This window comes from Canis lupus, chromosome 6 (assembly GCF_048164855.1).
Source record: "Canis lupus baileyi chromosome 6, mCanLup2.hap1, whole genome shotgun sequence".
NCBI classification, from domain to species: Eukaryota; Metazoa; Chordata; class Mammalia; order Carnivora; family Canidae; genus Canis; species Canis lupus.
Genome location: NC_132843.1, coordinates 36,887,397 through 36,902,895, shown reverse-complemented (window position 1 = coordinate 36,902,895; position 15,499 = coordinate 36,887,397). Strand labels below are relative to the sequence as shown.

The window sequence follows — 15,499 nt, the reverse complement described above, 5'->3', positions numbered from 1 at the left end:
TGTATCAGGATGGCTGAAATGAACAACACAGCGAACAGCAGATGTTGGCAAGGGTGTGAAGAAAGGAGAGCCTTCATGCACTGTTAGTGGGAATGCAAGCTGGTGCAGCTACTCTGGAAAACAGTATGGAGGTTCCTCAAAAACTTAAAAATAGAGCTCTACCCTATGACCCAGCAGTTGCACTACTAGGTATTTACCCAAAGGATACAAAAATACAGATTCAAAGGGACACATGCACCCTGGTGCCTTGATGTTTATAGCAGCATTATCAACAATAGCCCAATTATGGAGAGAGCCCAAATGTCCATTGACTGATGAATGGATAAAGAAGATGTGGTCTATATGTACAATGGAACATTATTCACCCATCAAAAGAATGAGATCTTACCATTTGTAGTGATGTGGATGGAACTAGAGGGTATTATGCTAAGTGAAATAAGTCAGAGGAAGAACGATATTATATGATTTCACTCATATGTAGAATTTAAAAAGCAAAACAGATGAACATATAGGAAAGGGGAAAACAGAGAGGCAAACTGCAAGAGACTCTTAACTATAGAGAAAAAGCTGAAGATTGATGGAGCCTGGTCGGTGGAGGATGGGCCTGATGGGCGATGGGCATTAAGGAGGGTACTTGTGATGAGCACTGGGTGTTTTCTGTAAGTGATGAATCACTAAATTCTACTCCCCAAACCAATATTACACTACATGTTAACTAACTAGAATTTAAATAAACATTTGAAAAAGTTGCAGATAAAAACTCTTGCTCTATGAAAGACATGGTAAAGAAAATGAGAAGACGAGACACAGGCAGGGAGAAAATGTTTGCAGAAGATATTTCCGATAAAGTATCGTTATTCTAAATATACAAAGACCTCTTAAAACTCAACAATAAGAAAACGAAGAATCCCATTTAAAAATGGGCAAAAGAAAAAAACAGGCAAAAAAAAAAAAAAAGTCTCCTCACCAAAGAAGATATACAGATGGCAAGTAAATATATGAAAAGATGCTCAAATGAGATGTCATTATGGAAGGGCAAATTAAAACAACCCATTAGAATGGCCCAAGTCCAGAACACTGACAACACCAAATGGTGGCAAAGTTGTGGAGCAACAGGTATGGACACATTGGAAGACCATCTGGCAAATTCGTATAAAATCAAACATCCTCTTACCCTGTGATCCAGCAATCATGCTTCTTGGTCTTTACCCAGAGGAGTTGAAAACTTGCGTCCATGCAAAAACCTGCACACCGATGTTTTCTAGCAGCTTGAGATATAATAGCCCAAACTTGGAATCAATAAAGATGTCCTTGAGTAGCTGAATGGATAAATCGTGCATATCCAAACAGTGGAATGTTATCCAGCACTGACCAAAAATGAGCTATCAAGCCATGAAAAGACGAGGAGGAACCTTGGATGCATGTTACTAAGTGAAAAAAAAAAAATCTGAAAAGCCTACGTACTATGTGGTTACAACTATATGACATTCCGGGAAAGACAGAAGTATGGAGACAGTAAAAGAGCTCAGGGTTGGCATGGGTGGGGAGAGCTAAATAGAGTCCAGAGGAGTTTTAGGGCAGTGAAACTACTCTGTAAGATACCATAAGGGTGGATCATGTTCTTATTATATGTTTGTCCAAACCCACTGAATGTGTATCTCTGAGGGAACTGTAATGTGAACTCTGGACTCTGGATGATGATGTGCCAATGCAGATTGTGACACATTTCCTGGTTGGGTAGGGACTGCGGATGGTGGGGGGAGGCTGTGCATATGGGAGGGGGGTGGGCAGGGAGTACCTGGGAACACTCTGTACTTTCTGCCCCATTTCTGTGAACCTAAAACTGCTCCGAAACTGCTCTGAAAAATAAAGGTGTGTGTGTCTGTGTGTGTGTGTATGTGTTTAAAGGCAATCTACACAAACCCCTTTGAACTTCCTCAGCTTGAAAAAATGCATGGAAATGCCAACTATGAAACAGTTGCCTCTACACAAAGGAATTATGAAAAAATGAGTCACAGGGGCGCATGGGTGGCTCAGTGGATTATGCGTCCAACCCTTGATTTCGGCTCAGGTCATGATCTCAGAGTGGTGAGATGAACCCCTGGGCTGTAGAAGATTCTTTTTCTCCCTCTGCCCCTCCTCTCCCTTCCCCAATGCTTGCACTCTCTCTCTTTAAAAAAAAAAAAAAGAAAGAAAAGAAAAAAATGAAAAACTGAATCCCAGACCTAAATGTAATACCTGAAACTGAAACTTCCTGAAGAAAACAGGGAGAGCATCTTTATGAGCCTGTGTTAGGCAGTGACTTTTTAGTTAACACCATAAACACTCACTCACTAGGAGCAGAGAGACTCTGAACTTCACTCAAATTGTTTTTTTTCTAAACACACTGTTGAAATATGAAGAAAGGAGTTGCAGGAGGGGAGAGATATTTACAAAAGATACACATCTGTATCTGGGGAAAAATATGCATGTGTAAACATTTAATGAAGAAAACAACCCAATTTATTAAATGGGCAAAATATTTGAACAGAAATTTCACCAAAGAATAGGCGCGGATGGCAAATAATGTCTTCATTAGCATAGCCACAGAAGGGGAGTAAGTCAATGGGCAAGAACAAACAGATGGGCCATGGAGAAGAATTCCAAATAAGTTATACTCTACTCTAAAAGATGTGGAGCATAACTCTCCACGCCTCCAGGGGGGCTGCACAATGAGTTCTTTCCAAAGGGTGTAGAGTGGAGGCGGGGAGAAGTAACTTTGTCATGAGAAGGCTGACAGGCACTGCGTCAGCCAGGTGATCAAGGTCAAAATCAACAGTGATTAGTTATGTTGAGAGAATGTGCTCCTGACATGACAGGATGAAAAATGGCACTTTGCTTCTGTGGTCTTCTTGCCCAAATCAATAAGCTCAGTCTAATCGCAAGAAAGACATCAGATGAACCCCAGGGAAGGGTGTTCTACAAAATAGCTCCTCAAAACTGGCCTCACAAACCAGGAAAGTCTGAGAAACTGTCCCGGTCCAGAGGAGCCTAAGGATGCGTGGCAACTAAATGTAATGTGGTATTCAGGATGGGAGCCTGGAACAGAGCAGGGACTTTAGGGAAAAACTAAGGAAATATTAATAACTGCTTGACTCTAGTTCATAACATCATGCCAATATTGATTGGTTCATTGATTGTGACAGATACACCACACTAATGCAATTTGTTGACAATAGGAAAAACTAAGTGTGGGTTATTTAGGAACTCTCTGTACTACCTTTACAGTGTTTTTTTAAAATATAAATACTTTTTTTTTTTTTTTTTTTTTTTTAAGTAGGCTCCATGCCCAGCGTGGAGTCCAGTGCAGGCCTTGAACTCACAACCCTGAGATCAACATCTGAGCTGAGATCAAGCATCAGAGAAGCTTAACTGACTGAGCCACCCAGGTGCCCTAAATCTAAAACTATCCTAGAAAAATAGTTTATTTTTAAAATACTATTTACAATAACATCAAAAAACATAAAATACTTAAGAAGAAATTTAACAAAAGACGTGGGAGGCCTGTATGCTGAAAACCACAGAACATAGCTAAGAGAAAATCAGTAAGACATGAATAAATGGAGATGTATTCTGTGTTCATAGATCGGAAGACTTAATTTGGTCCAGATGTCATATTGTTAAGATGATATACCAATTAAAATCTCATTAGACTTTTTGCAGAAATTGAAAAGCTTATTCTAAAATGTACATGAAATTGCAAAAGGACCTAGAATAAGCAAAACAATGTTAAAGATTGAAGTTGGAGAATGTGTACTGCCAGATTTCAAGACACGTCATGAAGTTATAATAGATAAGACAATATGGTATTGGCATATGGATGACTAAATAGATCAATGGAATAGAATGTCAAATCTAGAAGGAAACCCATAAAGTATAACTCGATTTTTAACAAAAGTGCTAAATGAATTTAACGGGAGAAATGACTGTTTTTTCCAAAAATGGGACTGGAACACTCAGTGTTCTTATGGAGCAGAAATGAACCTCGGCCTCTACCTTACACCACGTAAAGGTTAATTTGAAATAGATCATACAATTTAAGTGCAAAAGGTAAATCTCTAAAGCTTCTAAGAGAAAGCATTCTTAGAATACACAAGTCCCTAATTGGAGCTGAAAATAAAAAAACCACGGGTAGATTTGACTTTATCAAAATCAAAAATTCCAACTAATCAAAAAAACAATGTTAAGAAATGAAAACACAGAACACATTCCAGGAGGAAATGTTTTTAAGCCACTTATATGTGACATAGAACATATATCCAGAATATATTTTGAAAACCAACAAAGAAATAAGAGAAGACAACAGCATGATGAAAAGAACAAAGGACTTACTCAGGTTCTTCGTAAAGAAAGATATAAAAGTGATAAGCATATGAAAAAGCTACCCATTTTTCTTCCTCCTCCTCCTACACATCCTACACCTTTAGCCAAAGGTATCAGGTAAGTGGTGGTGGTTGGGGGGGAGGGTTGAATCATTCACTCAGTGTATTAGGGTTTTCCAGAGAAACAGAACCAATAGGGCATGTGTGTGTAGAGAGAGAGAATGTTTAAGGAATTGTCTCTCATGATTGTGGGGCACGGTGAGTCCTAAATCTGCAGAGCAGGCTGGTGGGCTGGAGACCCAGGGAAAGGCTGATGTTGCAGCTCCTATCCTATAGCAGTCCAAGTGCAAAATTTCCTCTTCCTTTGCAGGGAGGTTGATGTTTTTCCCCTCCTGGCCCTTCACCTGATTGGATGAGGCCCACCACACGATGAAGAGTTATCTGCTTTATTCAGCGTCTTCTGATTTAAGTGTTAACCTCATCTTTTTAAAAAACCGCCTTCACAGAAACACATAGGCAGACTCTCGGCCACTGAGCCACCCGGGTGCCCCCCTCCGATGGGTTTTAAACAGTGCATGAGGTCAGCACTGAGAAGTCCGGTGTGGAGTACAGACTCCAGAGGCTGGTGAGGAGGTTGGAAGAAGAGGCCAGAGTGTTCTACATTAGACCAGACATGACATGATAGGCAGCTAAGTAAGGCATGGGCAAGCCTAATTGGTGAGGGATGGAGAAGAGAGATGTAGGGACCAGGATTGTGCCCCCGAGAGGCTCCGGGCAGGGACCTGGCACAGGACGGGCTCTCACACATTCCTGTTTTACAAAGAGTCTGAGACCCGGAGAGGGGATGCAACTTGCCCGTGGCCACACAGCATGCTGAGAGAATGTATTAGAGCAGAACCCAGGTCCCTGTCTCTGGTGAGGTGCTCCTTCCATGCCAGGTGGACGGTGTCCTGCTCTTTCTTGCTCTCCTGGCCCACCTTGTCCTCAGCAGAGTTTCCATTGACATTGCATATTCAGCCTCTGCTGTGGGGAGGGGAGGCCAGGGTGCTGCCAAGAAGCTGGGAAGTCTGGGGACTGGGGAGGGGGACTCGGGCCTCCTGAGGCTGCTTTGGGGCACAGTCCTCTTCCCAGAGCAGCTCCTCGCTCAGGCGCGGCTGAGGCTGACCCCGAGTGGTGGCTGTTATTTTAAGTAAATTCACGTTGGAGGGAGGAAGTGAGGGAGATGTGAGAATGAGTCGCTGTCGCAAGATGTGTGTGATAAATGAAACGGGGAACACAAAGACCGACGAGGAGGCACAGCTGTTATTTTTGCTCCTTTTTATAGCAACCTGTCAGGCAGACTTGTCGCACTAAGGAGGAACCCCTCTCCCAAACAGGACCGTGGCCCCAGCCCTCAGGGACCCCGGTGGGCGCTGTGGAGCAGGTGCTTGTTGCAGGGACCCCGGGCACCAGCACAAGCCCCTGGGACGGCACCCCCACAGTGGCACCTGCACTCCCCCGCCCCCACGGGGCAGACACCAAGGTTTCGTCTGGGACTGGGTTGCTGGCTTCCCCTCTGTTCACTGAAGGGTACGGGGTGACTGCCTCAGCCTGTCCCCAAACCTGGGGACATGTCAGGGACACCTTCCCCCAGACCACTCCTTACAAGCAGCTGGGAATGCAAGGGGAATGTTTTCATAATAATATAGACATGATTCCCTAAACGTGGGGAAATGTGACATTCCCTCTCTCAAGTCATCTTCTCTCTTGTTAGAGGCTGATGGGTGCCAGGGGTCTGGGCGCCAGTGGGCAGTGAGCACGGGGCCTGGCTTGGGTGTTGGATAGGGGGCTGGTGGGGCTAGAGTGTGGAGCTCTCTTTGGGGGGCACTTGTCTCCATCCCGAAGCCCTTCAGCAGCTGGGAGGAAGGACAGGGGGCTGCGGGGACTTCCATGGCCCTGAAACAACCCCCGTGGACCTGTGCAGGACCGACCTGCCCTGGGAGCCTCCTCCCAGCGAAGTACTGATGCTCTGGGTAAAAGCACATGACCTGGGAGAGTGTCTAGGGGCAGCCCTTGGCTTTAAGCCCTCAGCTCTCCACAGTCGTCTCGCTTGGTAGTAGGATCAAGGAAAGGAAGGTGTGCTCCTTCCAGGGTGGCTTTCACCCCTGGTCATGGCTGGAGCAGGGAAGCACCATGAAGAGTGCCGAGCACACAGCTCCTGGGCTGTGGTGGGGCTGGGATGGTGCCCTCTGCACCCCGGGGAGGGGGGAGGGGGCTGTGAGAGAGTGAGCAAGGCCAGGACAGGCCTCCAGAGTGGACAAGGAGAAACCGCAGGGCCTGGGTGGACGCGGAGGCTCTCATCCTCGGGCCCTTTGCATCACTTGGGGCACATCCCTAGGCCCCCTCTGTAGGGCTGCTTGCTTGTCAGCCTTGTGTCTCCCATAGAGGAAAAGACCTGGCCCCTTCTGAATAAATGTCCAAACACCTTATGGAGGGATGGAGTTTTCCTCTGGGCTCCGAACCACACATGCATGTATCACCCAGCACCTGTTCCAGGGGTGTCACCTGGTAGTAGTTGCTGGATAAGTCAGGGACCACCCAGCATTGCCAGCATGGCCAACCTGGGGCCTGACTTCAGTTCACCATCCTCCTCGTCGTGCCTGTTGCCCCGCCTGCCAGCTCCGGGCTCTGCCCCTATCCCAGCTGCAGATGCTGCTTTGCCCTTGACCGCTCTGCATCCTGTCTGGTCCTGGAGGGTCCCACATGCTCTTTGCACAGTCAGCTATTCACTCCTCTGTGTCTGCAGTTATTATTAGACGCCTCTGGAACCCAATCCTGCCAAGAAAGGTTTTATCAGCAGGTGTTGTAGGGTTGGCATTTGTGCGTGTGTTGAGGAAACCTGGCGAGGCAGAGACAAGTGATAGTGAATCGGTTGAAGAACCAGGCAGCCCTGGACCAAGCAAACATCTGGACGGCCAGGGGCCTGCGGGCAGATCCGAACCGTCGCCTGGTCTCAGCCCCTCTGGGTCAGGAAGACAGCAGCTCCAGTCATGCGCTGGCCCAGCCTCAGAGCTCACTGACCCACCATGCAGTGTTGGGGAAGTCATTCTGCCTCAGTGGACGTCTTGGCATCTGTCTGTGATGTAGACTGAGTGCCTCACAGGGCTTTTTTTTATTTTTTATTTTTTTAAAGATTTTATTTATTCATAGACATAGAGAGAGAGGCAGAGACACAGGCAGAGGGAGAAGCAGGCTCCATGCAGGCAGCCTGACGTGGGACTCGATCCCAGGTCTCCAGGATCACACCCCAGGCTGCAGGCGGCGCCAAACCGCTGCGCCACCGGGACTGCCCCCTCACAGGGCTTTTAAAAGGCCCAACTGGTGGCTCAGCAGTTGAGCGTGTGCCTTTAGCTCAAGGCGTGATTCCGGGGTCCCAGGATCAAGTCTCACATTGGGTTCTCCACAGGGGGCCTGCTTCTCCCTCTGCCTGTGTCTCTGCCTCTCTCTCTGTTTTTCATGAATAAATACATAAAATCTTAAAAAAAAATAAAAGGCCCAACTGAAGGAATAAAAATGAAATGCAGCGACGGTCATGTGGGCCACCATGTAGAGTGCCCGACAAGCTGCCAGACTGTGATCTGGCCCCACTGGACGGTGCTTGGGTAGGTGCTACAGAGATGGTGTCTTGCTTGGATTCCCAAACCCGGTGAGCAGAGGAGCTGAGATCTAGATCTTGGTGAGTCTGGCTCCACAGGTCACTGTGCCAGGAGGGGAAACAGCCTCAAAATATTACCACCACCTCCACCACCCCTGCTCCTGGGGTCTCTGAGAGGTGGATGAGAAGACAAGAATAGGACAGAGTTGAGAAGAAAGGAAGCGAGAAGGACCAGGCACAGCAGACTGGGAGCAGTGTAGGGAGGCGGCTTCTGTACCCGAGTGGTGGTTGCAAGGGTATCTTCGCATCCCGGTACTTCATGGAACTGTACACCACAACCTGTGTACTACTTCTACCTACATTAGACTTCTTAAAAGGGTTAAGAGGAAAATCAGAACTTTGTAGCACATAGTTATGGAGTACAAATGCGTTTTTAAAGTTTGTTATACTCTTATTACTTATGTAGCTCTAATCTGCATCTATTCAAATGACATTAAAAGTTCTGTTGAAGAATCTGAAGATATTCTGATAAAATTCTTGAGAGTATGGGCCAACATGTAGATCCCAGAACTGAAATTCTGAGAATTGTTGGCCTCTCCTGGGTGGCTGACGCCTGAGGTGGAACCCACCATTGGTCATGGGTCTTCCTTCCTTGGAATGGAAGAGTAATGAGCTGGAAGGAGCCTGGATCTTCAAAGACTTTTTGAATGGAGCCACCCTCTGAGCCTTGGATGGCTCACCTCTGAATGTCAGTTATGTCACAGGGAAAAAAAAATGTGTATATTAAGTCTTGTCATTTAGGGGATTTCAGCTGAACCTGACTGACTTCCTCCCCGCTCTGCTCTGTGAAAGGCACAGTGACTTCCCTTGTCCTCCATGGGCCCCACGGTTAACCATGGGACTAATGGGGGCCCCTGCTTTGACAGGTCCCAAATTGGGAAGCCAACAGATCACTCGTCACCCTGAAAAATGCCATTAGCCGCTTCAGAATACATGAAAGCTGAAGGGATAACCCAAGTTGAGTGATTTTAGGGAATCCAGGAAGTCCCCCAACTGCCTCTTTCACGTATATGGTGCCCGAAGTTCCATCTTTAGTTGTTAATTCTTAAGAGTATACATCTGTGGGAATTGCTACTTAAATACAAATAATTCTAGGTGGGGGAGCCCTATTATATTACCTCGCACGTTAGCATGAAGTCATTCATCTCAGAAGTAGAAACTGAGGGAATCATAGAGATGAATGGGCCCGTGGGGTATCATTTAGCTCAGTGGTTTTCAAACTATGCTTCAGTAAAGCCCTTGTGTTTTTATGATGGTGTCTCTGGGCTGCCGTTCAGGCGGAGAAGGGCAGGAGGGGAGGATGGACCGCACAGAGACATCGTTTTGCTTTGACGCCAGGTTTCGCCATGCTGGAGAGATTTTTAAAAGCCACACCTCTCTTTTATTTTGTAGGTTGAGTCCAAGGTTGCCAACTGGTTAATGTAGCCCAAGTTCAGATGGCCAGTGTGTGGCAGAGCCAGGCCTAGAATTCCAGTTTCTGACTCTTAGGACTGTGCCCTCCAAAGGAGATGGGATAGTGAGACTCGAGATGGGTAAGTGTGGGTGGGGGGGAGTGTGGAGGGGGTAGATCCAGGTCTGGGCTTCAGGGGACGCTGCAGAGTGATGGCCAGCAGACAGTCCCGAGCACATGGGGTTGTCAGTGATGATGGAAGCCACTGAGGACCCCTGAGCAGCTTCACAAATCTGTCCATACTCAGCATTTGTGAAATCTCTCTATCTCAGGCCATTGCAAATAATGCTGTTTATCTTAGAATCGTGTAGCTTTATAGTTTACAACATGCTTTTACATTTTTGTATTTAGTCTTTGAAAACTCTTACTTTGAGGGATAGATATTATATTTTTTACATTTCCCTGTGAGGACACCACTGGGTAAGAGAAAGCAGGTGTCTCTCCTGAGCTCCTAGGGCTGTGACCTAAAGCGTGTCTTCTCCTACTCTCCATCCTGGGTTCCTTCCCACCACCCTAGAGCACCTCCCCACCCCTACACTGGCAGCTGTTTTCCCCAGCCTGTCACTGTCTTCACAGCCAAACACTGAGGCATGCAGACACAAATGTAGTCTGTTTCCACACTTGTAATTTGGCTGACCTGTTGCCTGGCTTCCTCTTTTACCACGAGTACAGTCGTAGGTGCTAACATCAGTGAACCAGTGACTGTGTATGTGTGTGTTTGGGGAGACAGGGCCACAGGTGATGCTCTTCGTGGTTCTGAAACAACATTTCTGGGACACCCACGGGGCACCTCTTATCACCCTCTTGTTTGTCTGTCATCAACACCTACTCAATGGCAGCAACGGTGCTCCCTCAAAAGGAAGAAAGGAAACGTAAGTGGAAAAAAGTGCTGCTCCCAATGATGTTGGGTCGACTCTCCAACATCCGTTCCATCTCCCTCTGTCTAAGCAGCAATGTGGTTTCTAGAATTGGCCCTGGCTCCTGGGGAAGGTTCTCAGTAGACTAGACCAACTAGGATGAAACCAACCCCTTGTTAGTGATTGGTTCAGGGACCCAGAGTAAACCAGTCAGTGCATGGCATCCTTCTGGTGATTATTATTGGTCCTAGGTTGGAGGAGTTTCTGTCTGTCTCTCTCTCTCTCCTACTATCCTCTCAATTACTGACGGCAACTCTCGTATGACCCCGAGGACAGCAACTTTTAGGAAGAAGCCTAACTTTAGATGAGGATAAGAAGAGGATGACAAGCTCTAGAAATATTGGGTTCTAGAAATAGTGGTTAGCCATTTGTGGAGCTCACCCCAGCCCCAGCCTTTCTGATATGCGGGATACTACATTTCTCTATGGTCTTTATTACTTTAGCCAAAAGATCTTAACTGACACAGTGACCTTCAAGACACAAGAATTTATTGTCTCCATAAGTGAGACGGAGGTTCACCAAACAACCTGTATCTGTGCTCAGGATTCCCTGGTGACCAGGGGCATATGTTTATGAAACAGATGGACCACAGTAGATGCCACTTTCTGCATGGACACGTCATCCCATGGTCTCCAGGCTGTACTTCAAGGATTGAATCTGGGCCAACATGTTGATGTGGATCATGGATTCCCATGTTATCATTTACCAGGCCTTTGTAGATGTGATGCCCGAACACGGGGGAATGCCTTTCATGTGATTCCTCAGTTCTGTGGGGTAGGACTTCTGCCTGGGGCCCTGCAAGTCACATGGTGTGGACCCGGGCCAGGCAGCAGACTATAGCCTGTGGACCAACTCTGGTCACACTCACTTGTTTCTGTATCATTTTATTCCTTCACAGCATGACAGCAGAGTGGTATGCAACCAAAACTGTAAGGCCCACCAGGCCTACAGAATTGACTGGTCCGTTCAGTTTGCCAACCCCGGGTATACGGCACTGCTGACTTGGCCTGTAAATAGTAGCCATCTGGGCAAATCCACAACATAGGGCGCTAGGGCTGTCATACTGGTGACCTCACTCGTGAACGATGATCTGTCTTCCATGACGTTCAGGCGGCATACATACATCAAGCCTGTCGATTTTTCCCAATGTAAGTACCGACGTTGTTGGATGACCAGAAATCTCCTTTAGAAACAAGTCCTGTTTCCACGAATCCCTATAGTATCAGGTATGTAAGCCCTCTAGAAAACCCCTCCCTGTCAGACTGCACTGAGAGTGTCCGAGGACGTGGGCAAGGTGATGGTCACCCATAGGTGTCTGCGTGCTGGTCTAATAGGACATCACCTTTATTCCAGGCACAGAAGATACCTTGGGCCCAGTTTCTCCCCATTAGGAATGGTGGAATCTAAATGACAGCTATCAGAGCCTTTCCCAGGGTCAGGCTTTTCAAAGAGACCAGGGAAGAGAGTGTTTTTGCTCCAGGAAACTGTGGAGCAGAGGGAACCCCAGGGAAGTCGCAAAATAGGGTGTCCTCGCGACACGCTCTGTGACTGTACCAGTGTGCAGTGGACCGGCCCCGAGCCCGCCTAAGCTATCTCCATGAATACCAAATTAAAGGGATGCTGAGGCACCAAATACTGCGACAGCTTCCATAAGGCAGTAATCGTGGGCCTCCACTCCCTGCCTGCCCCCTCAGAAAGGGGCAGAGAATTCTTTCTCAAGCTGGTACGTTGATGAGAGAGGTAGTGGGGCTGCCTGGCCCTGGTGTGTGGGGGGGGTGAGGCTGTAGCCATGGGAGGGGGTTCTGGTGTTGTCAGCTAAAAGAAAGGGAGGCTGTCTCGTCCATGACTTTTTAGGCATCTCTCCCTCCAACTGCTCTCTACCAACCCGGAGGTTGATTTAACCAAAATGCAAATCTGATCATCTTCTTCTCCTACTTAAAATCTTGCACTAGTTCCATGGATAAAATCCCAACTCCTATACTCTGGCTCCTGCCCACTCATCTAGCCTCATCTCTCCAGCTACACGGAGCCGACCAGGCCATGCGTCCTGCTGCCAGGCTTTGTCCGCATTGCCCCCTGCCCGTCTCCTTGACTCCTGGCTGATCATCCTTCCCCGTCACAGTTCAGGTCAAACACAACCTGGTCCAGACCGCTTCCTTGCCATCCTGCCCCCTACCCACCTTCCCACCCTGCCACCCCCAAGTTGGGTTAGAGGCTTACTTCCCCTACAGGAGGGTATTGTCTGTCTTTTTCACTGCCACATAAATTCCTTTAAGAGCACAGAGTATGGCTTACAGATTCTCATTTCCCTGGCACATCATGCGATACCAACCACATAGTAGACACTCCACCACATGCTCAGAAAGCCTGGAGCTTTTAGAACCTAGGACGGAGGTTAAGTAACATGTGCTTTGCTGTGACCATGGCATCAGGACTGGGCATCTCCTTTGGGGTTTTAGAAATGCATGATCATAGCGGGACGTGCATGCCTTTTCTCTTTTCTGGTACCAAGGAACGTTAAACATTTCCAAGCAGCAGTATTCATGGGGCATTCTTTCAAAGTTTTAGCATCATACAGACCACCAACAAAATGTGTCCAGGAGTCTGCGATGGACTGGAAATGAAAAACAGTCTCTTAGCTAAATTTGTCAGAGCTCCTCTTCAAAGGGCAGAACCTGATCCCCGTGTTTCTACCCCAGAGCTTGGCCTTTAAGGTGAGCAAAGTAGATACCACATCATGGAGAAGTGTCCTGAGTGACCTCATTATAAATAGTATAGCTGTTTCTGGCTACCTGTGGGAGTGTGGCAACCCAAAGGGGAAACAAGTGTTCCTGCTCTCTGCGATGCAGGAACCACTGTGCATTAAGAACAAGAGGCATATCTCTGCCTCTAGAAACAGACTGGATGAATCGAGGCAGATGCAGCAGAGGAGCCCCAGGAGGCAGTGCGGGGGACAGAAGGACGTTGTCTCTCAGGTTGGAGATGTGAAGGCCAAAGTGTGACCTGAGGGCCTTGTTCAGGATTCTTACAAGAAGTCATTTCAAACATACCTTGTACTTTCTAAGGGGACTGAACAAGGGGCTTAAATTTGAGTTACATTCTATGATAATAATGTACAGAAAACCAGTGATAATAATGTACGGAAAACATGGAATCCAGCGTCTGCAGCTGACTAAGCAGTGGCGAACCCCAGCTCTCTAGATTCTGAGGTACATCACTGGGCATTTCTGCTCCATGGCTGCGAGACACCCTCAGCACAAAGTGTCCCCAAACCAGGAATCAGCCGCTTGGAGCCTGCCTTGTTAACACAAATATAAAGAAGCAGAACAGCATGTACTTATCACAAACTCCTTGAACACATGGGTGGAATGTCACTTACATAATCTGGCAGGTTGCAGTTGTGCCGCAACGGTACAAACCCCAGCTTTCTTAAACCAGTACAACTCTCTAAAAAAAAAAAAAAAAGGATCTTTCCATTTCCTATTGGAGATGATGCTCACAGCATGAGTAATGCCTATCAGTTATCAGTAAGTTAGCAGATTGTGCCAGTGTTGACATTTGTTCTTGGCTTAATTGTGCATGTGTGTGTGTTTTAAACAATGAGGCAGCTGTCCCCGTTCCTGGCAATTAGGATATAAAAGTGGTGTTGGCCGAATCTGGCATAGTGATCAGCTATCCATGTGTTTACTCCTTTGTTTGCAAGGCCTTCCGAGTGTTTGCTGCAATCCCACAATCAGAATACAGATCTGGCTTAAAATGGAACCTAGATCCATATTGATAGCAACAACAGGGACTGCAGACCTCCGTTTTTCGAGATCTTTGGTCTCCCACTCCACTGCCGACACTCCTATCTGTATGTGCATTAAAGGGACCTCCCGACTTGGAATGAGGGTGGTCAGGTTTAAGACACTGTTTAGGATTAGAAGAGCTGCACGCTGGACTATTGCTGATCATTCACTGGGGATCAGGTGACCCAAACACATCGCACCTAGAATGCTGCTATGGAGTGCCAGCTGTGGCCAACGTCAGCATCAGCCCTCACTTGCTGCTTCCTGCAGGCCACCTGGCCATTGAGGAGAGTCCGCACCCAGCCTTAAGGAGTTATTGTCTCTGGGCTGTTTTGACTCTTAGCTTATTAGGTTTTCACTATTAGATTAGCTGCGTAATGTTGGTGTCAGCTAGGGTGATGGCGGAAGTCAGAGATGAAAGAATATATAATGTATGATGCTGTTTGTGTAAAACGCAAGAATGAGAAGCACTAATCTTTGGAGTTGAAAGTCAGAATAGTGGTTCCTCTTGACTATGTAGTAACTGGAAAGAAGCAGGAGAGGGGTCTTGGGCGGGGCAGGGTGGGAGGGTCTGATAATGTTTTTGTTTCTTGATCTGTGTGCTGGTTACACTAGTGTGTTCAGCTTGTGGAAACTCAGCAGGCCATATAGTTTTAGAATAATTTAGATTTCCTAATTTAAAATAGATACCTAGGGGATCCCTGGGTGGCTCAGCGGTTTAGCGCCTGCTTTCGGCCCAGGGCATGATGCTGGAGTCCCGGGATCGAGGCCCACATTGGACTCCCGGTGTGGAGCCTGCTTCTCCCTCTGCCTGTGTCTCTGCCTCTCTCTCTCTCTGTGTCTTTCATGAATAAATAAATAAATAAATAAATAAATCAATCAATCTTTTAAAAAATAAAATAGAAAAAAAAATAAAATAGATACCTATGAAAATAAAATACCTATGAAAAGAGCTACGTGGCTCTCTGGAAAACCACGTAAGCAATCACTAAAGCTGAATCTCCTGTGACCCGGCGATTTCACTTCCAAATACCGCCACCCAGCAGATAAGCATGCGTATGCTCACCAAAAGACATAGACTGGAAGGCCCATGGTGGCAGCTCTCCAGGGGTCCATCACCAGTAGAATGGGTAAGTAGGTTGTGCCACATGACATACTATACAGAAATAAGATTGAACAAACTGGGACTGTATCCATAAACTATCTAAATCATAGCCTGCAAAGTATTGGTTTTCTAGTGCTATGAAACAAATGACCGCCCACTGAGTGGCTGAAAACCACATTCGCCT

General features: G+C 46.9%; 1 protein-coding gene across 1 annotated transcript in view; it reads left to right on the top strand.

Annotated features, from left to right (window-relative positions):
- The window catches only part of PIAS2 (protein inhibitor of activated STAT 2), a 146,982-nt gene extending 137,399 nt beyond the window's left edge, over window positions 1-9,583 (top strand). Inside the window, exon 14 of the mRNA XM_072829485.1 lies at window positions 9,448-9,583. Within this exon, the coding sequence (XP_072685586.1) occupies window positions 9,448-9,480 (33 nt within the window). The 3' untranslated portion in view covers window positions 9,481-9,583. The remainder of the gene's footprint in view (window positions 1-9,447) is intronic.
- Window positions 9,584-15,499: the final 5,916 nt, after the last annotated feature.